This window comes from Camelus ferus, chromosome 5 (assembly GCF_009834535.1).
Source record: "Camelus ferus isolate YT-003-E chromosome 5, BCGSAC_Cfer_1.0, whole genome shotgun sequence".
Classification (NCBI taxonomy): Eukaryota; Metazoa; Chordata; class Mammalia; order Artiodactyla; family Camelidae; genus Camelus; species Camelus ferus.
This window is the reverse complement of record NC_045700.1, coordinates 83,051,276-83,072,315: the sequence shown is the minus strand read 5'-3', so window position 1 is coordinate 83,072,315 and position 21,040 is coordinate 83,051,276. Positions and strand designations below refer to the sequence as shown.

Here is a 21,040-nt window from a genome sequence, read left to right as displayed (position 1 = left end):
TGTTTGATTTTTGTGCTCTGCTTTGTTAAATTATAAACAGAATCCACACTCCATTCATTAAGATTTTGTCTTCTGTATTTGGGAGAGAGAAGTTTTAACTAATAGCTGTATTTCCATATAAATTTCAGGTTTTGGACAAAAACTATGGCTCAAATTTTGTGATAGCCAAGCAAAGAAGCAATGTGTGTGTGAGTGTGTGTGTGTATGTGTGTGTGTGTTCAGATAAACCCCAACATATAAAGTATCTAAATACAAAAACTGATTCATCCCTGCAAGAGTTGGTGCACAGGAAAATAATTCCTCATGGACCAACAGTGAGTCTACCTCCGAATTTAAAACTAATAACAAATGGAAACAGTAAATTTTGGTGGAAAATTTCTCGTGAGCCTCTTTAAAAACATCTTTCAGACAGTTATATTAAATAATCGAAATATACAGTCTAATTTTTAAAACTGGTTTACCAGTTATGTGCCTTCTCACCAAGTTAAGGTACAATAATATTAATAGGAAACAATTATTTTGTTCCAGGCACTCTGTTTATGGCTGAGTATAGAGTATCTCCCTGAATTTCTATATCTTAAGGTGGGCACTATTATTAGTCCCATTTTACAGATGAAGAAACTGAGGCTCACACTAAGGCATACATTTCCCTCCTAGAGTGTGATAAATGTAAAGAGAATTACTGTGTGGGGGATGAAGAGCGGAAAACATGAGAACTGAGATGAGGTTAAATACTGGATGGACAGTTAGGGTCTCTTAACTAAATGTTTCTCTCTCCTGCTTCAGCCATAGAGTATATAACTTGAACTTGGGTCTCAATAGAGTTTAAAATCACAAGTCATGGGCAGTCGAGGTTACTCTCAAATGGTCAAATCCTTCAACATGAACTATTTCTATGAGTCTGTTATGCCATATCCATGAAGTAATAGATTTTTATACAATGCTTAATTCTGACGGTAATTTTTAAAAGTCAGATAATTCTAAATTTTCTTTGATTCCTAAAAAAAAAAAATGGGAAAAAAATGTAAAAGCATTAGTTTCTCTAAACTTCATTTTAATCATCAATTTGAATTTTCGAAACCATTGGACTTTTAAGCACACTTGCTAACAAATAGCTAAACTATTTGTGTTTGTTTTGGGTTTTATTCCTCTCCGTGTTCGAGGTAGTCAAATATATCAGCTAGAAAAAGAAGCCAGTGTCGGTGGCTTTGGGGGACAGTCTTCAAGTTCCTGAAATCGAAAGTGGACTGCAGAGACAGTGAGGAATGTAATTAGATACTCTGCTTACAGAAGTGGGCACATTTGTCCAATATGGTGTAACCCAAGGCCGTTCATTTTGGGTTGGCAGCAAGCAAATTATTGTGTGAAAAATCTACATTTATTTCCCCAAATGGCTATAATGAATGGACCCCATAAGGAAAGTCGATGCAAATCCTATGTGGTTACAGAAAAAAAGTAAACCTCCCAAAATTTGGGGAAAATTTTCACCATCAGTTAGTTCAATTTTATTGCATAGGTTAATTGCAACCTGATTCATTGATGAATACACATATAAGAAAAGACCCCTTCATGCACAATATGACCACCTACTAAAATTCATTTTTTATGCTTATTATCTCCCAAATTAAATACCCTGAACATAAATGGAAAAATGCATGTTTTCCATGATGAAGAAAGAATTAAGGAGAAATTCAATCATATGGACTTGAAAGAGAAAATCAATAACTTATTTTGAAGTTTCAAGAGGCAATTTTATACAGATGCTGATTTTTAAGGAGTTTATTTTTTCTATCCTTTCCCCTCTCCCCTATATAAATTGCTTTTATTCTGAGTTAGAAGGCAAGATGGTATTACTGCAAGGCATATTCTTTAGAGATAATGAACCTCAGTGGCTTGCCAAGAGCACTTCTGGGTTTGTGTGAGTTTGTGCCTAAGTATGTGCATATGTGTGTGTGATATTTGTACAGATAATCTCCAAGTACACTTTGTATTAAAACACACCAAACCAGCCCAATTTGAATTCTAAAGACGAATATTATTCTTGGCATTATCTTACTAAGAAGACAATTTACTAAGAGCTTATTTCTATCCACAGTGAAGTGTAATTTATTGGGGGTTTCCAGAGCTTTAAAATATTTAATTCCGAGTACTACTTCATTTGTTCTCACCAATTTCATCAGTCTGAAAATTAATCAACTGTCAAAAAAGTTGAACTCTAAGTGATATTAGATTTAAATTATGCATGTGTATTTTATCAGAATATGAAGAGCAAAACATATGACAGGATTTTAAATAAGTAAATTATCTTTGAAGAAGAATCTGTGTAAACTGAGAACAATCAATAAGATGGCCTTAATTTTAAAAGTTAAAGGCTCTCCTATCTTGGCAACTCAGTTATATGTGTGTGTGTGTATATTTTCCAGAATCCTTTACATTTAAATTTGTTCTGTTTTTTTTACATTAAGTACCAAAAGGAGCACTGTTTTTGAAGATTAACTGTGTTCAGGAAAAAAAAGAATCACAAAATTGTTTTCTCGGTAATTATTAGCTTTGCACTCAACAGGTTTAAGGCATTGGTGAGTCAAACATTTGCGGAACATTCCCCATGGAGTTGCCAACCATCTGTGTTAACATCCCAAATAATCTCCAGGGTTATAAAGTTATTTGCTTAGGTTTATCCGTCACACTCTTGCCCCTGAAAAACTACTGCGTGCCTTTTGCCTGGTGGATGAGAAACCCAACTGCTACAAGCGACAGTGCTCCCAGACCCACAGCCAAACAGATAATTTATACAGGATAATAAACTATGACATTCAAAAGTACATCTTTCATGCTTTCTACTTTTATATCTTCCTATCTTCAAGAAAACAAAAAATAAAAAATAGAAATGTAATAAAAGTAAAACTTAAGTATAGCTAATGCAAAAAGTAAAGCATAATACATTATCATGTCATAATGTATTAAATATTTCAGATGGCATGTACCTCAATCGAAACAGAGGCAACTGTATTTCATTTCCTATGCAGGGTGAAAATTAATCTGTTTATTTTCAGAGAATATCAGTGCTCCCAGTGATTTTAGCGTAAACTTGGAACATTTTGTTTAAAAATCCTGCAACTTCAGCTGATCAGGAATATGATGTCAAATTTTAGAGACTCTTATAAAATCAGAAAGCAGATGGCACCAAATAAAAACAAAGTAATTAAAATAAGGCTTACGTCTTAATTCAGGCTCCCTTTGTAGAGATCGGAATTTTGATTTGTGCTAATGACCTATCTGACTTTTCAGTCAAGTAATCTACTGTACAAATAGAAATGTCTCAATAGTGGGGCTTCGTATTATAGGATGCAACCTCCTTCCAAAATTAAGACATTGCATTATACAGGATGCAATCCGTGCAAGGGCATAAGCAGAACATTCCTCCAATTAGCAAAAACAAATGTCTCCAAGTAATTTTATGAAGAGATGTTAGTACTTACAAGTCAGCTAAGAATCAGTCATTCCAAGAAAGGGGAAGCTAGACACTGATCACTCACATGAGGAGAGAAACAGGGACTGTTCTTGAGCACCAACGCCCGAAAAAATTCAGCGAGGGAGCTTTATTCTTTGCATCAACAAGCCTTGGAATGCTTGCCATCCCATGGTGATTTTATATCACATAGGTGCTGGGTTACTGATGTGGGGGTTTAGTATATGTGTTTGCAGTTTTGCTGGGGTTTGAGAAAGCCGTTTTGAAGGGGTGTGGACCGAAACCCTCCCTGTGGTAGTCTCCCATCCCCAGCTTTTGAAGAATTGGTTACGTCCTCCCCCGCAAGCCCTTTTCCATCAAAATGTAGTGCTGGCCTCAGGAGGCCTCAGCACACAAAGCTTCCATCCAAGACTGTCACTTGACTGACAGCTAAAAGGTTGCAGGGAGATGGACAGCTGTGTGTAGGTGGACATGGAGAAAACAGAGAGCTAAGCAGATTCAATCAGAATACAGCAAGAGGAAGGTTCTAAATCACAGACCCTTTCAGACTTAGAAACCTTGAGAAGCTTTAAAGCCAGCTAGCCTTATTTTTGATCAAAGTCAGGTTTTAAAACAAGTACTCAAGTTTATAAATAGATGGATATCTATAATACATAAATATATATAGCAAAGTGGCACAAGAACTGTATTGCTAAAGAAAGTTATAAATGGAAAGACCCAAAGCATCCTGAATTGCCTTTGCAGTTCAACCTGCAGGGTGATTTCTGCATTGTAAATTTAGTTCTCAGAATAGCTTATACAGGGTGGCCTGCTAAGCAGGGTAGGCACAGATAGGCATTTATCAAACCACTGTACCTGATAACAATCCGACTGAAAACTATAAAAGCCTTAGATGAGAACATGATGAGACACACGGGGGAAATGGGGCCCAGCTTTACTGAGCTGCAGCAAACTGACCATTTAATGGAACAGACTTGATTAATTTCCTGTCGATGATCAATAACCTCTGATAGGTATCTAATGTGATACAAACAGACAGGTTGAAGCTGCTCCAACGGGACTTCACTCTTAAAGTCAATGTCCGTTTGTGTCCTTATAATCACCTGTGCATGTTCTTGTTCAAATTTGTTTTAATTCTGAGCTGCAAGAGATAGAGACTTGAAAGTGAGGCCGTGCATATTAAGCCACATGTTAATCCTGAATGTCAGAGTGAAGCGTCACGTCTCAGGAGATAAATCCTGTGTTCTTTATTGTGTGCACACATTCCATATAGAAGAAAAATTTATCCCAAACTGATACAACTGAGTCTCCAATCCAGCTAGAGACAGATGCTTAAGGCTGTTCTTCTTAAAAGACTAAGTTAAATAATAAACGGTGTGTGAATAACATTCTCTGTATTTTAACGCCAAATTTTTAACTCCTTCTCACATTGCCCCCCAAAAGAAAACCTGGGGTGTGTACACAGAGACTTGAATAAGAAGAAAAACAAATGGTCCAGTTGATATACTTTAAATGTCAGTTTGAGTCAAATGATCCGTTACTAACTGAATTTCTTTTTACCTCCCTACTTCAAATAACTCATTGTTGGTCTGAATTTCAGCCAATTTATTTGTGCAGATTTAGTCAGGATCTAAGAAAAAGTGATTCCACATATAACAAAGGGGAAGAGTTACTTAGTATATTTTAAAGTTGTATAACATAGGTTTGCACACAGATTCCTGAGTTAGCATTTATTTTATATGAATTCTTCATTGTTTTTAAACATCCTATGTCCAAATAATGCCAGTTCTAACCAAACCATGTTTATGAACCTCACTTTTGCATTTCTTTATACAGGGAATTTATTTACATTCAAATAATTTTAATACGATTTTATGGATTTGCTTTGGATCTCAAGTAGTATGTAATTCAGAAAACAAAAAGCCTATACTACGTTTCTTGTAGTTTTGACTGAATTTCCTTTTAAGTCCTCTTGAATAAACAGTCAAGAGGCATAATCTGTTGCAGGGAAAGGGTTTTCCCTATCTATGAATTGGCATTTATGATTAGGCGAAAGATATAAAATATAAATATAATTTCAAAAGCAACATTTTCTCTAAAGTGTGCTTATAAAGTTCCATGAAGTAAACAAGCGTTTAAAAATTGACATTGTACTGTTGACCGAAAAAAAAAAACACACACACACACACACAACCTTAAAGTTGAGAATTATGTTTTATTAAGGGCATTATTGAGAACTGAAGCCCAGGAATGCAGCCTCTCATATAGCGCTGAGGAGCTTGTTCCAAAGAGGTAAGGGAGGAGCCAGCATATATAAGAGTTTTGGGGGAAAAAAAGAAAACAAAACATGTAGTCAAACATCAAAACATTACTGCTAATCACAAAAAACCAAACATCTCAAGTTAAGGATTTTAGTCATTTTCTGTGTGTGGGAAGATGCAAGGTTCTGGGCGTGTTGAAATGATGTCTTTGATATGCATCTTAACTATCTAGAGTCAGTGTCCTGTTTATCTCCACCCTGAGTTCCCCTCAGGGTGCACCATCCTAAGGAGAGCAGCCGCTGCGGCTGATGACTTGATGGTGGGCAAAATTCATTGCTTACTGAAATGACAAGCAATAATTTTTTTTTTTTTGTCCACAGTACATTATCTGTCATTTTAGACATTTTTAGAATAGTCCGAGATCTTTTGAAATTGCAAAATAAATGTTTGGGGCATTAAGTACTCTGCAAATGCTTTAGGCTATGATAGGGGAAAGAAAAGTTAGGTCTCCAAACTTATATTTTCATTGTGTACTAAATCATAAATTATGTTCATGATCTTATAATTTTTCTTGCTTACAACATTTCACTGCCATTACACATTGTTTTTCAGAAAGAAAAAAAGGGAGTTGTGGCTATTGTCGTACTTATAGAAATTAGTTCTCTAACCAGATAATTACCTCTTTTTTAAAATGGCTAAAAAGAAAACTGTACCAGTTTATGTTATTCAAATATGTATTATCATTAGTGTTTTATCATAAAACAATTGTAATTCCAAAAGCTCTTTTCATAATCATTAATCAACAGAGCTATTAAATATTAAAGTATTTAATAACTAAAATACTTAGGGGTTGTAACTTGCAGCTTTACTTTGGCATTTTGATTTAGGACGAGTGGACACCATTTCTGGGGGGCTGTATGGAAGGGTTCCAAGTAAAAGCATTTTACATTTCCTCGGGGGCTTAGCTTTCATGCCTGAAAAATAAAATAGTTTTGATGTTTAACTCATGTTTCCAATGCAGCCCAAAGCAGATGCTCATCTAAATTCTCTGAAAGAAAGGTGCATTGCCTCTGCAAAATGTTTAGTTTTAGAGTTGCTATGGAACTGAACTGAGAGTCTTCCTCTCTCTCCACCGAAGCTCTCAGGAGATCGATGGTTTCTACTTGGCTCCCCCATCCACATGTGGTGGGCATCATGCCTGCTCAGGGCTGAAAAGAAACCTTTCACATCTTAAACATGTGGACTTTGGCACATAGTAGGCCCTTGAGCAATGTTTGTTAGGGTTGAACTAAAATTCAAGTATGGCATCAAACCGTTTCAGTAAAGTCTTGCCCCCTTGAGATCGATCCCCAACCTTTCTTTCTTATCCTTTTTCTGCCTCAGTGACTCGGAAAGTCTTTTCTTGTGTCTTGGGCTCTTACCGTTCTGACTAATCAAGACCTGAGCTCTGTGGCCATCTTTCTCACTCAGGTGTAAAGGGCTACCCGGCAGGAAACAAGCATCCTGCTCCTCATGTGCATAAGAAGCAGCATCAACGCCCCAACATCAGAGAATGAAGTCTCCAACAGGCTTTCCTGGAGCTTTAGGAGGCCCTCCAAATGTGGTTTCAGGTCACTGTATTTCAGATAATAGCTTCTGATTGGGAATGTTTTTCTGACAAAGGTGGATATTTCATTAGTCAGAGTTTGGTTATTTGTTATCTCAAATATCTTGACTTAGGGGTGGGATTTTTTATTCCTTACACCTTGTTTCACTTAATTATTTTTGAAATTATTGTATCTGAAGGCAGGTGCAATCCCTAGGTTCAAATCCCTTTGAATCACACAGGGATGTAAGAGTTAAGTATGAGCAGTAACAAATCAACAATGTAAGAAGGGAGCCATTTAGAACTTACTTCCCCTCCCTAGTCTAGGAGTTGGTGAAATAAAGGATTCTCTTCTCATGGAGGAGCAAAAGGTAGATCACAGGGCTTGGTTTCCTCGTGGAAGGGAAGAGTCAAGCTGAACAAATTATTTCCCATTTACTAATATTAACTGTTAATAGTGAAGTATTATTTGAGAGCAATGAGAGCCACTGACCACGTGCCAGCTAGTATACATAGCTAGCTACAATTCACAGATTAAAAAAAACCCTATCTCAGAGAGGTTAAGTAACTTACCCAAAGACACACAGCTAGTAAAAGAACTGCTAGAATGTTAAACCATAAATGTATGTCTTGAAAACTCTAGTTCTGGCAATGACAGGGAGTCACTGGGGCACTGCTGAAGGCTCCATTTTTTGATAAAGAGACCAACGTCCAGAGAAGTCCAGCTACACTAGTAAATCTGGCAGAATGTCTAGTAAAAGGGAAAATGGATTCATGTTCTCATTCTAACCTTTTCTCTAGCCTTCTATGTGCTGTCCTTATTGTTGCTTATTTGTCCACAGGTCAAAGTTCTTTTTCTTATTACTTCATGAAATTGGTCCTCCATTAGAGACAGAAAACTCTAAGATACTCGGCATTATTTTAAAATGTCTTTACAAATTAGAGACACTTTTGAAATTCAACCTTAATTCAATTCAGCATTTAAAATGTACTTTGAAAAAATGTAAAGAAAATGTACTTTGTAGCTCAAGTCTTTATGTAGGCACTACACAAAAAGGAAAGGATTATAGAAAACATTTCAAGTTAGTAAATTACTATTTTCATTAAGCTTATAAGCATATTTATTTTGACATATTTCTTATTGGATTCAAAATACGCTCGAATTCTTATAACAGTTGAGAGGCCAGTTTTAATCAAGAGTCAAGCTAATTTATATTAAAAATAGGTGATTTTAGGTACTTTTTGTATGGTATTCTCTTGTATGCTTGTGACTCCATTGGGTGATTGATTTGTTGTAAATCCTCTCAAATGTTTGAAAACTCCAAAGTGTTGTCCAGTAAAGTAGGGGGTTTGCAGTGATGGTGGACCATGACCACCACCATTTTTTTTCATTTTTCCCTTATTTTTAAGGGGGAATCATGTCTGTTAGGCTAGAATACTTTTCCTTCTAGGTTGTCACAATGGACAGAGGAATTTTCAGCATCTCATTTCATCTTTTTATTCTACTGTAACTTTTATTATGGAAAACATTGAACACACATAAACAGAAAGAATAGTATAATGAATTCACGTGAAGTCCTTTTATTCAGCATGAAAAGATACTGACATTTTCCAATCCAATTTCATCTATTTAGTCCCTAATTCTTTTTCCTTCTTTTCCTTTTCTTATTGGAGTGTTTCTAGAGAAATCCAAGCTATCATATACTTTTATCCTAAATAGTTCAGTATTCAGCATCTCATTTCTGATCTTCAGCCCAGAAATGCTTTGAAGAGGACGTTATACTTCAGTTTTTCCCAGGTAGCATTTCCTGCCTTCTGGATCTCCAGATTATTGGGCTGCTTTGGGGCTTGAAAAGGGAAATGGGAAGAAAAAAGAGGATGTCACCGAATGTACCCTAGCAAACGAAGCCTTGCTTTCAGGCAGCTGAGGCTGGAAAGACTTTGTTTAATTAATATTCAGTGTGCATATGGGGGGGGGGATGGTTCATGTTTTAGAAATTTGACTGTTTTTAAGGAGGCAGGCAGGCAGTTTCCCATTTCAACCGCTCATACATGCAAAACTCAAATCTTGCAGAGAAGCAACCAGCAACTATTGTTTAAAAACGTCTTAAAAAGAATTGGAATGCTTTTCTGAGTCTGCGTACAGAATGACAGGAACCAATATTCATCTTCTTTTTCTGTAAAACTCAGGGAGACACATGAAAGAACCTAGAAATGCATTCCTTACAAAGACTTTGTGCAGTTGTTCTAAATAATTTATATACACAAGCACATATATAACCCCCGTGTGCATTCAGCCCCCCCTTCACTTGTGTAAAATCAGTGGCTACAATAATTGACATCCACTTCCTCATACTGTGACATTTCAGCAGGTCTTTCTCCGAGAAGCCAGAATGTCTGGAGCCGCACAAGGTTCCCCTCTAGGTCACCGACTCTCACAGCTACCGCCCAGCGCCTCGCTAGCGCGCTCAAGTAAAAGTTGCCCATCTTATTCGACCGGGTCTGAGTTCGCACTGAGTGCAGCTCTCGAGCCCTGGCGGAGCACGATGTGCTAGGGAGGCCAATAACCTGAAACCGTGGCCGCGATCTGCTCTCCCTCCACACTGCCCCGCACCCTCCCTACTTTATCTAGGATTGCTTTTTCAGGGATAGCAGCTGCTCCGGCAACCCCTCGGATGTTGACTACGAGTTTCTCCTTGAAACGCTTCCTGATTCCGTCTTCTGCAATCCAGCTGGCGAGAAGCGCGACAGAACTCCTGGGTCCTCTCCACGGCCGTCCGCCACCACTCCGCAGGGGTGGCCCGGGTGCTCCGGACTCGGGTGGGCGGACGGAGAGATACCCCACGGGCACACCTACTCTCTGCGGGTTGCGCGTTGAGGTCTTTGTCCGCTCGCCCTTCCGCGGAGGCCGCGCACTCCCTCTTCTGGCCGGCAGGTGGCGCGGTTGGTTCACAATGAGCCTCTGCGGGAGAGGGAACGGCGCTTTCCTCTCCCCGCGGTCTCTCTCCCGCTGGGACCCAGGTTGGAGAGGAAAACCCGGCCCTACCCCGCAGGGAGCCAGACGGAGGGTGGTTTGGGAGAAGGGATGGATGGTGGCCTCGGCAGGAATCAGGGCTCCTTCAAACGTCTGGAGAAATTCACCGAGTAGCGTCGGGGGCCGGTCCCCAGACCGCCTGCTGCGTTGCAGTCTCCCGGCGGCGCTCAGTTGGCTGCGCCCGCGGCCGGGGCATCGGGGGACAAACGGAGGCCCAGTGCTGCCTGGGCCCCCAGGAGGTCCACAGTGACACCCACAGCTCCGCGTCTGGGGCAGCTGCGCGGATTTCTGCGCGTCCTGTCGCCCACTACCGTCTCCTGGGGCGGCGAGAGCTGTCCGGACTAGCGACGGGAGCGCAGAGCTTACAACCGCCGCTCAGCGCGGCTTCCGACCTCCCGTATCCGAGCCCCGCGCTCCCACTTCAGCTCTTCGCTTCTAGCCCCCCTGCGCCCCGGGCTTGCAAGGCCCGGTTCCGGGGACTCACCCACGGCAAACACACAGTTGGTTCCCCGCGGCCGAAGCCATGGTGGGGCGTCTGGCCGAGGTGGGAAGTCCTGTCCCGGGGCCGGGATGAGACCCACGGCGTGAGCGCGGAGAAGGGGCAAGAGGGGGCTTCTCTGTCACTAGAAAGTCTTTCGTTACGTCTCTGGAGAGAGTGACAGAGCCCTGCTTCTGGCTGAGCGCCGCACCGGACTTTGGGGACTGATTAGATCCCGGCTCCCTAGGAGGCTGGAAACCAGGGAAGAGAACTAACCAAGCCACAAAACTCCCCCCAAACAGCATTTCTTATGGAGGTGCGCCACAAAAACACAAAACGGGGCAAGGTAGCCGAGGGTGGTGGTGGCCGTGCGCAGGAGTGGAAGTGCAGTCCCAGTCCCGGCGCGCGGGACGCGAACACTTAGACCCTCAGAAAAGAGCAACAGCAAAGAAGCAGGTCAACTTTATACTTTTTTAAATTGCAATAAAAGAGCCTTTTCCTCCATCTCAAACCGCCCGTGGGGGAAGTGGAGGTTCCCAACATTTCCTCGGACTTCCCCCAACCAGTTTAGTCTTTCGAAGCTCCTTCCGCCGCCCAGGGGCTGGACCCCTGAGGTGCGGTCGGGAGGACCCCACCGTCTCCCTCCGGCGGGGGCGGGACGCCACGGAGCTCGCCCCCCTCAAGCCATGGGAGACCGAGCGCCCAGCCGAGCCCGGAGGGGGCGGGGCATGTGGGCGGGTTCTGCTCAGTGGGGACGGGGCCACGGCGCCGCATCTGTGCCACCATTGGCCACTGGGCCCGGACTGGCGGGTGCACGTCACGGGCCGGGCCCACCCCCTTGGCAATGTCTTCAGCCTGCTGCACTCCTAACTTAAGCATTTATTCCACTGGGATAGAAGCGGCAGGAGCAGCGTTGGCACCGGCGAACCATGGCTGGGATTTTCTATTTCGTCCTCTTTTCGTTTCTCTTTGGGATTTGCGACGCTGTCACCGGTTCCAGGGTGTATCCCGCGAATGAAGGTACGAGCGGGGCGGCCTTTCTGCGTTCGGGGACCTAGAGGCGACGATCCGTGCGGGTGAATGATCCCCGGGAGCGCGAGGCCGGCGGGTGTGGGGGGATCCCGGCGTGAGCGGTGCTTCCTGACTCCGGAGAAGGGGGCCGAGACGAGAAGATCCGTGAGGGGGAAGCGGGGACCCGTCAAGCAGCTTGCCTCCGGGCAGTGACCCGTGCGTGTGGCGGGGTTGCCCAAGTTTGTAGCGAAAGGACAAAGTTTATCAGCCTCTGCCGGCGAGGGCAGCCCGAGGCGCCTCGAGGGGATGCGCGGGAACCAGGATAAAAACAAATAAATAAATTAATTCTGTGGACCTACTTCCTAACCACCACTTTTCCCAGCCCAGGTCGAGGGGGAACGCAAGCCTTGAGCTCCTTAAGGGTATGGTGGTGCTCTCGGGTTCTTGCGAAAAACCTTGCGAGCTCTGGTTTCTGCAAAGTTTCCCGAGCCCTGCGCTTCCCGGGACCCGGCTGCCGGGCCTCCGCCGCGCAGCGGTCGTGGCGCCGCTCCCCGGTCGCCGGTGACCTGATTTCTAGCACGGGGCGTCAGACACCTTTCTCCCCGCCGGCCACGCGCCGGAGGGGTGCCATCGCTGGCCTAGGGGGCCCTAAGTTCCTCGATCGCCCCTCAGACCTGGGGAACCCGCGGCAAGTTGAACGTACTCGAGTTTTAGCCCCCAGATCTGTACATCGGGTTACTTTGGAGGGAACGTGCGGGACTGACTGAATCTCTCTGTGCTCAGTTTTCTGCGCGTCTGTTTGGACGTGCTAGAAGGTCTCTGTGTGTGTCTGTGTCGGTAAGGTAGGGGGTTGATCATTTAGATTCTGATGATCTCAGAGAGAGGCAAGTTGCGTGTGCGTTTATGTGTGTGTGCGCGCGCGCAAATGCGTGTATGTGGGTGCGCGGGTGCCCGTGTGGACGCGGACAATTGTGTGCCTGTGCGCGAGTGCCATGATTGTGTGCGCGAGTGTTCTAGTGAATGCTCGCGCTCGACCCTGCGTGCATCCATCTAGCAGACTCCTTCACCTTCCCACCCTCCCCCATCCATCCATCCATCCATGTATCTATTCATACGTTCATCTCCAGGATCCGTCTATCCATCCCTGTGCAATCTATCATTTTCCCTGTTCCGAAGGAGGGAGCCAAAAACCAACTCAGCCTTGGTTGGGCAGCCAGTACCAAGCGCTCGCCAGACGGAGGCTCCCAGAGACTCACGCACCTGCCGGCAGACACTGCTTGGGAGGAAAGGGGCGCTCTCTCCCCCTCTCGATCGCCTTCCTCCTTCCGACGTGGCTTTTGGTGCCATCTCGGCCGCTGCCACCCCTCGGTCCCCAGGGTCATTCCTCTGAACGAAATCTTGCATCCCGCGTTCTCCTGACTACTTCGGCTCACACTAGGACGTCCCCCAAGATCTCGCTGCACCAAACGCAGAGGAGATTTCTTGTTTTTTTTTTCCCCCTGCTTTTTATTTTGGAAGCAAAACTTGGGAGCTTAGACAAAAAGAACTGATGGAGCTGTAGGCTGATGTAGAAGGGGGGGTGGTCACCCCATCTCCGACCCCTCCTCTCCCTTAAAAATTAATTCATTTTGTTGCTTTTTATTCCCATCACGTTTTCTTTTCTCCCTTTTACCCTCCCTTTCTACTCCCTCCCTTTTTTTGTAAATTGGGTCTTATTGTTCCCTTTGTGTCCCTAATCCACCTTACATAAATCCAAATGGATGTAGCGGGCTTTTCTCTAGGGACCAAGAAGAGAGGAGGAGGGGGGCGCAACTCCGGGCGGGAGCAACCCGGGGAAGGCTCTACATTTTAAAATAATTAACAGACCCTAGGAATTCAAGCTTCTCGGGAAAACCAGGAAAACGCGGCTCATTTTAACTCCTTTGACTTTAGGGTGAAAAGAGAGGGGAGGTGGGCAGAATTCAGGGGCCGGGGGGCAAGATTGAGAGTGGGGGTGCAGAGCAAGGATGAAGGCTTCCCATTCCCACCCCTCCCCCAGTCTGAAGAGCCAGCCTCGCTGATCAAATTAATAACCCAGTGGTTCCTTTGAGATAGGCCTTTCGACCCCCAGGCCTGCAGATCTCGGTGGGAAAGGGACTGTGGAGAGGTTAAGAATTCACTGCGTCCTTTTCAGTGTTCTCCGTGCCTAGGACTTTTCCAGCTTGGGTGGGGTGCAACCTCTGTTTTGCTGCCCTCGCAGTTCCCCTAAGCTTAGATGCACACTCTTAGGTGTAGTACAAGCATATTAAATTTATTAGGCAGCCCTCCCTATCTAAAATTTAAACCAGCGATCTCCTCCAGAGTGAAGGAGGAGCCTCCAATTGTCCTCAAAAAGACCTGGCAAAGAGAATCCTTTAGTGTACTTGCATTCTAATTCCACACGTCTGCCATTCCCCCTTTCTGAAACTTTGATATTTAAAAAAGCAGCGGATGCCACATCCAGGGCCTATTTATTTGGTGGTGGAGGGGAAAAAATGGTAGAGAAGAGAGCCTTTTCCTGACCCTCTGAGTACTCTCTGATAGAATTCACTTGTGGCTCTGTCACCATGATGATGAGTTATGCAGTCATCTGAAACTTGCAAAAACAAATATTTCCAGTAGATACCAGACAGAGATGAATGCAGATTTTGCTCTGGAGTGTAACTGCCCTACGTAGATATATTTATTTTTTGATTTGTACTTGAGATTCTCTATTCATCCTTTTTAGAAAATGAATCAACTGAGTCCTGGGATGGAATTTTAAATGCTAAGCAAGTTAAATAAATAAGGACCTGCAGATGTAAAGTGGGGAGAAGATCAAGTGAGTAATGATTATTTACATAAGTGAGACCAAGTTTAGGTTTTGATCAGAGTTGGATATGCACACCCTCAGCACATATGGAAACGCTCAGGCAAATGGTTTTTTTTGTAGTATTGGCTTTTTGCAATTGGAAATTAATCTTTTTTTTTTTTTTTCCTACAGTTACCTTATTGGATTCCAGATCTGTTCAGGGAGAACTCGGGTGGATAGCGAGCCCTCTGGAAGGAGGGGTAAGTTCCAAGTTGCTCTCTGATCCACAGGGTAAAAAAGAATGATTAGCAACTTTCTGAGAGTCCTAATGGCTTGATTCTTGTTGATTGTGGTGAGGGGGTCAGATTTCCGCCACGGCCTATGAAGTGAATTACGCTTTGTTGGAGAAATCCTATACTCCCCTTGGACAGCTCTGTCATGGAAGAACTAGAATCCAAAAGGGCAGAAAGGGGTTTCAAAATTAGGAGATTGGTGGAGGCATAGTCTTAGATGCCTATTTTAAACTAAAATACCGACAAGAAATACGATCTGGGGACCAAATTAGAATTTATGCCTATTACCGTGATGGCCATGAAGTCCTGACAGGGTTAATTTTAGAGCAGTTGTTCTGTTTCAAGATGAGGAAAATGAATAAATAAAGATAACCAGGGAGAAAACGTTTCTAATTGTACCAGGAGCAGGTTTAGTTCTGTGTATGAGCAGCGGGGGGCTCTGTAACTTGCTATGATGGCCTTAAATCAGCTCTCGTTCCCTGGCACAGTGAGAGAAATCCTTATGAACTTGAGCCAGGGGCAACATCTATGCAGGAAAAGGAAAAAAAAGTTTGTGCGTTATTGGTACTAAATGTGAAAAGTTGAAGTATTTGGATTCTTGGATCTTTGGGGATTGGAGAGGCTGGATTATAAACTATGAGTGAATGTACCACTGTTCATTTCTTCTGGAATTTGCCATCACTGCCTTTATCAGAAGATTCAGAGAATAGAATTAGGTCAGTAGCCACATTCTCTGCTCCCATCCTCCCCCCTTATTAACAGGTCAGAATGAATCAGCTTTGGAAAGAAATCAATATAATAGGTAACTCTGGCTTCTGCCAAATTGAAATAACTCTCAAATCCTTTAAAAATTAAGCATATCAACTACCTTTACATACTTGGTAGTCTGTGATGGAGTGAATTGATTAAAAGCAACAGGGATGAAAGATTAGGAATTTATCAGACCAAAATTGTAATGTGCTTCACACTTGGTCTTTGAATAAAAACAATAAAGAACTAAAAAAAATTAAGATTCATAGAAATTATTTTGATGGGTTTCAAACAAAAGACAAGGCAAGAAAGCAGTCATGAAAATGGAGAATTTTAGGCTCTTTTTCCAAAGCCAAGTCTTGTGATCCATTTGAAATAAAACGGAGATTGCCCTGCCCTCCTGTTTTTCTGCCTGAACTTGACTGCAGTTGGTTGGGTCTCTGCTGAAAAATTCTAGTCTGCCCTCAAAACCATTTTTTTTTTTAAGAGGGAGGGAGAGTGATTGGCAGTTCTCTGGCAGTGTAGACAGGCTGTATTCACCGCTGATTGCAGGCAATTGCCCTCATCCTTTGAATGCGAAGAAAGGTACAGCTTCATCTTGTGAGAGTCAGACTCTTGTTAATCCTATACCCTGGAAAGGTCACTGATTCAAGGAGGCTTTCCCATGCTACACCAGGGGTATTGCTCTGTAGGTTGAATGAATTAGACCTGCTAGCGAAACTGAGGATGAAAGGTGTCAGTACTTGCATTAAAAAAAATTAATGAGTCTTTTTTGTCTTATTGGCCGCTCCCAAGTTTGAAGAGAGAGTACATCTTAGTATGATTTTGGACCTGCCTTGTTACACTAAATATACTTGTGACCTAGTTAAAAGCAAGGAGTGACACATTTTCGAGTACACTTCAGGGTCTATCTAGTTTCTGGAAAGCTTTTATTGCAATTTAATATGCTGCAGACGTGTCCCTCCCCACCACCCCACCTCCGACTCTCTAGCTCCCAGACTTTTGAAAGAACACCTGGTCAGTTTTTCTAGACACAAAACTTCTTTCGATTGTCTCGATGTCCCTTAAAAAAAAAGATACCGTGCATAGCTGATTGTATACAACCCAGAACTTTTAATGGGCAGGATGTTGACCTCTGAATATAGAACGTAGATTTTTTTCTTTTCCTTCAATACTATGTGTGTAACACTTTAAGTCTTGTTGTGAAAGGTAAGAAATAAAAATTTTATTTGTGTGTAATAGAATTGGTCATTCCAAAATACATAGTAGCCATTGAGAAATTATGTGCCAAATTATAAAGTTTAATTAGTTTCTAGATTTTGTAATAAAGAAAACTTTTTCAGGCTTAGAATGAAGGGATAAATTGGATATCTACCAAGTAGGGATGGATTGGCCTTGAAAAGTTCTTTCTAGATGAGTGTAAGAGCATATTTTAATCTTTTGATTAATCTGAAATCTCTACTTATTGTTAGATCAACATCTTTCTTGACTAGAAACTTGGGATTATAACTTTGACCAATAATGACATTTATTTGTTGTTGTTGTTATTTTTGAAAAGAACAAGAAACCTTATTTGACAATACCACCAAAGCAAAAGTGAATTTTAGTCACTCTTCTTTCATTTTCCCATCAGAACAACTAAGCAGAACCTGAAAATAATGAAAAGTGATGGTTCTTGATGGCAACATTGTAGCAAAAACCCAGTTTCTTGGCAGTGTTCATTTAAAGGAGTATATTGAGTTTCTGACACTGATTGTAAAATGCAAAACTAAGGGGAGATTTGTCACTGTGCTGGTGAATTGATCAATATGTTTAGACAATTAAATTCAGGCTGGAAAATTCGAATTAGACTTGAATTATCTGTATGAACTCTGTGGAGACATCCCTCTGTGCTTTCATTTACATTGATAAATGTGTTTTTCCATATTTCCTTTGTTCTGAGATGAGAAGCATGCTGAGTAGGTTTTTTCTGAAGGTGGGGATCTATTTTTAGATTTACATGAACTTCCCCAAATAAGTAAATTACTGGTGATTTATTGCTTAGTGCATAAAAAGAAATTTTAATCACCACAGGGCTCTTATCCCTCCCAATTCCAACTTTCATAATGGTGGCAGATGAAAAGGATACAGAATTTGATGCATTATGGCCCTTCACATAGTAACATTTCCATCCATTAATAGTTTTCCAATGCACAGATGGGAAACCTGTTAAAAGATACATTATGATTCTATGTACTTCATTGGATTGAATGGAGCTTTAAGTGGAGCTATTATAGGAATATGAATTTTTTTAACTATCTTTTTTCTTCTAATTATATTCACGTGTTAGATACTTAAGCTGATTTATACCAGATCTGTATAAATGTATTGCTGTAGGTATTAATGAAGAATTGGAGGCTGCCTACCAGTCTGGTAAGAGCCCCCAAATTATCTTGCAGCTTTTAGGATTATTTTAAAAGCTATGGTGAGAACGAAACTACAGTGCTGCTCACAGTGAATTTTGCTGAATTCAGGTTGTCCCATCATTAGAATCTTTATGTTAGGAAGTAGATTGCAACAAAAAAATCCTTCCCATCCTTCTTGAATTTTCTTGGGCTTTCAATCATAAATAACCACTTACTATTTTATTTTCAATATCCATAGACTATTTAGAAGCAAAGTGTGTGTTTATTTATGTGTCTATGTTTACTTATGTGTCTGTTTTAAAAATAAGAACAGTATACAAACTTTTTAATTGAATATGTACTCTTGAAAACTGTTCTTCCATTATAAACAACAGTGGAATTGAGAAATCCAACCTTATTCTATCTTCCCAGGATTACCAAAACCAGAATGGGAGATTTTCTTTAAAGAATAGTGACCGTGCAAAAAAAAAAAACTTTTTTTAGGTATTAAAGAGCAAAGTTCTGACAGGAGCACCACTAATTAACTGATAATTGTCTTCCTTTGGCAAGCTTCACTCTTCTTGATCTTAATTTGCAGGTCTCTGCTCAGTTGTTGAAACAATACACATACTAGTTTTTCATTTATGAGTAAATTTGAACTGTTGCCACTTGAAATTGTAGCTGTTGTAATAGGTGAATTTGAGGTTGTTAGACCACCACGAGGAACTGCTGGGAACTCAAAAGCAATAAATCCAGCAATACCTCTGGATTTTAGGCAGAAGAGTGAAACAAAAGAAAATACTTTCCCAATAAACTATCATCTTAGGAATTGGTGCTCCATAGTTTTTTGTTGTTGTTGTTTGTTTTTGTTTATTCTTTTTTCCTTATTGAAACAAGAATCATCACTGTCCTATGAGGGTTAAATGGAATTGACAAAACCACTGTAGAATGAAAAAAAAATTTTCTTTTTAATGGATGCATTTCTTTTGGATCTTTGCAGTGGGAGGAAGTGAGCATTATGGATGAAAAAAATACACCAATCCGCACCTATCAAGTGTGCAATGTGATGGAGCCCAGCCAGAATAACTGGCTGCGAACTGACTGGATCACCCGAGAAGGGGCTCAGAGGGTGTACATTGAAATCAAGTTCACCTTGAGGGACTGCAACAGTCTTCCGGGCGTCATGGGCACTTGCAAGGAGACGTTTAACCTGTACTACTACGAATCGGACAACGACAAAGAGCGTTTTATCCGAGAGAGCCAGTTTGCCAAAATTGACACTATCGCTGCCGACGAGAGCTTCACCCAAGTGGACATTGGCGACAGAATTATGAAGCTGAACACGGAGATCCGGGATGTAGGGCCGCTGAGCAAAAAGGGGTTCTATCTGGCGTTTCAGGACGTGGGGGCTTGCATCGCCTTGGTGTCCGTCCGCGTGTTCTATAAGAAGTGTCCGCTCACGGTTCGCAATCTGGCCCAGTTTCCAGACACCATCACAGGGGCCGATACGTCTTCCCTGGTGGAAGTCCGAGGCTCCTGTGTCAACAACTCAGAAGAGAAGGATGTGCCAAAAATGTACTGTGGGGCAGATGGTGAATGGCTGGTGCCCATTGGCAACTGCCTATGCAATGCTGGGCACGAAGAGCGGAATGGAGAATGCCAAGGTAAGAGGGGCCATATTGGACTTTCCATGAGGGCTGAGAGCACGTAATTAAATCAGAGATGAGACTAAATGGAGTAAAGCCAGTAATTAGCAGCCCCTGTGGGATGTGGTGGGACAGAGGGCCTAATGAGTAAGTGCTACAGCGCTAGGTGGCAAAACTAAGACGTTTCTAACACGGACAAAATAAATGATGCTGCTGTAATCAGCAGAAGGCCAAACGCATTTGCTAACAGGCACTTAGATCTGAGCCGGCTGGATGCGCCCTCTGAAATGTAAATGAACCAGCTGAAGAAGGCCTTGATTGATGCTTACTTAAAGAGGGCCAGCACAGTTTCCAGCCACGGTTCTCCTGTCCGGAAACATCTCTGTATATGGACATCTGTATATGCGCATGCGTGATTTAAGTGTGGCACTAGGGTTTGTTGTTCTCATTTCCTCCGGCTGATGAAAACCGAGCTGTGTGAATAAAGTCCATTTTTTTTCTGCCTCGTGGAGGAGTGTAGATGTGGCCCAGCAAAGTGGGAGCGACAAAGTTTCAAGTGCATTCTGCTCCGCTGAGCCCCCACAGACAGGGTCTCCAAGTGGAATGAATCTTGATGAAAGGCCTTTTGACTTCCCTGAGGATGTGATGAAGAGCTAGTAAAACCCTTCTTGGTCGGTCTGTGGTCAGAGGCATTAATAAACTGTGATCCATTCTGATCACTGAGATTTTGCAAAAGTCCAGAGTTTTTTTAAATAGTGTAAATTCCTATTTATTGTATTACTAAGGTGACTCCTCCTCCCCCCTCCTTAAAGTTCAGTGTATGCAATTCCCTCTTCCCTTATTTCCCCTTTCTGGGGAGTTTGCAAACTTTTTTTCTTTATAGCAGCTTTGTTTTTGAGTAAGGGCTGGAAGTAATCCATATTTATATGAATTGCTCATGTCGTGTGTGGATTAAGGCTTAAAAAAATCAGTTATTCCGAGGTTTTTATTTTTGCTTGGTATTTGTTTTTAGTGGTTATCAATAGTCTGCTGCTGCCAGGCTTGTACAGTTGCTACTAAAGCGTGTGACTCTTGGTCCCATCTATGGAACAGATCACATTCATCTTTTCTCAGGGTGATTGTTGAGCTGTAGACTGCATTGCCACATACTTCATCTGATTTAGTGATTAAAGAGCCCGAAATAACTGACTGCCAAACAATTTGTCTGGCATTTCAGCCATCTTAATGACAGGGTGGGATTAACTATGGAGCAATCCACGTGACTGATGAAATCAACAATTGTAACCTAAAGAAAGTTGCCTTTTTGGTAATTTATTGCTA

At 42.1% G+C, this 21,040-nt stretch overlaps 1 protein-coding gene across 3 annotated transcripts in view; it reads left to right on the top strand.

Annotated features, from left to right (window-relative positions):
- Nucleotides 1–11,685: 11,685 nt before the first annotated feature.
- EPHA4 (EPH receptor A4) overlaps nt 11,686–21,040 on the top strand; it is a 138,587-nt gene continuing 129,232 nt past the window's right edge. The window contains exons 1-3 of one of the 3 annotated variants that reach the window (XM_032480338.1): nt 11,686–11,847; nt 14,840–14,907; nt 19,075–19,738. In XM_032480338.1, the coding sequence (XP_032336229.1) occupies nt 11,757–11,847; nt 14,840–14,907; nt 19,075–19,738 (823 nt within the window). In that variant the 5' untranslated portion in view covers nt 11,686–11,756. The remainder of the gene's footprint in view (nt 11,848–14,839; nt 14,908–19,074; nt 19,739–21,040) is intronic. The other 2 variants (XM_006186886.3, XM_006186885.3) reach the window with 2 other exon arrangements.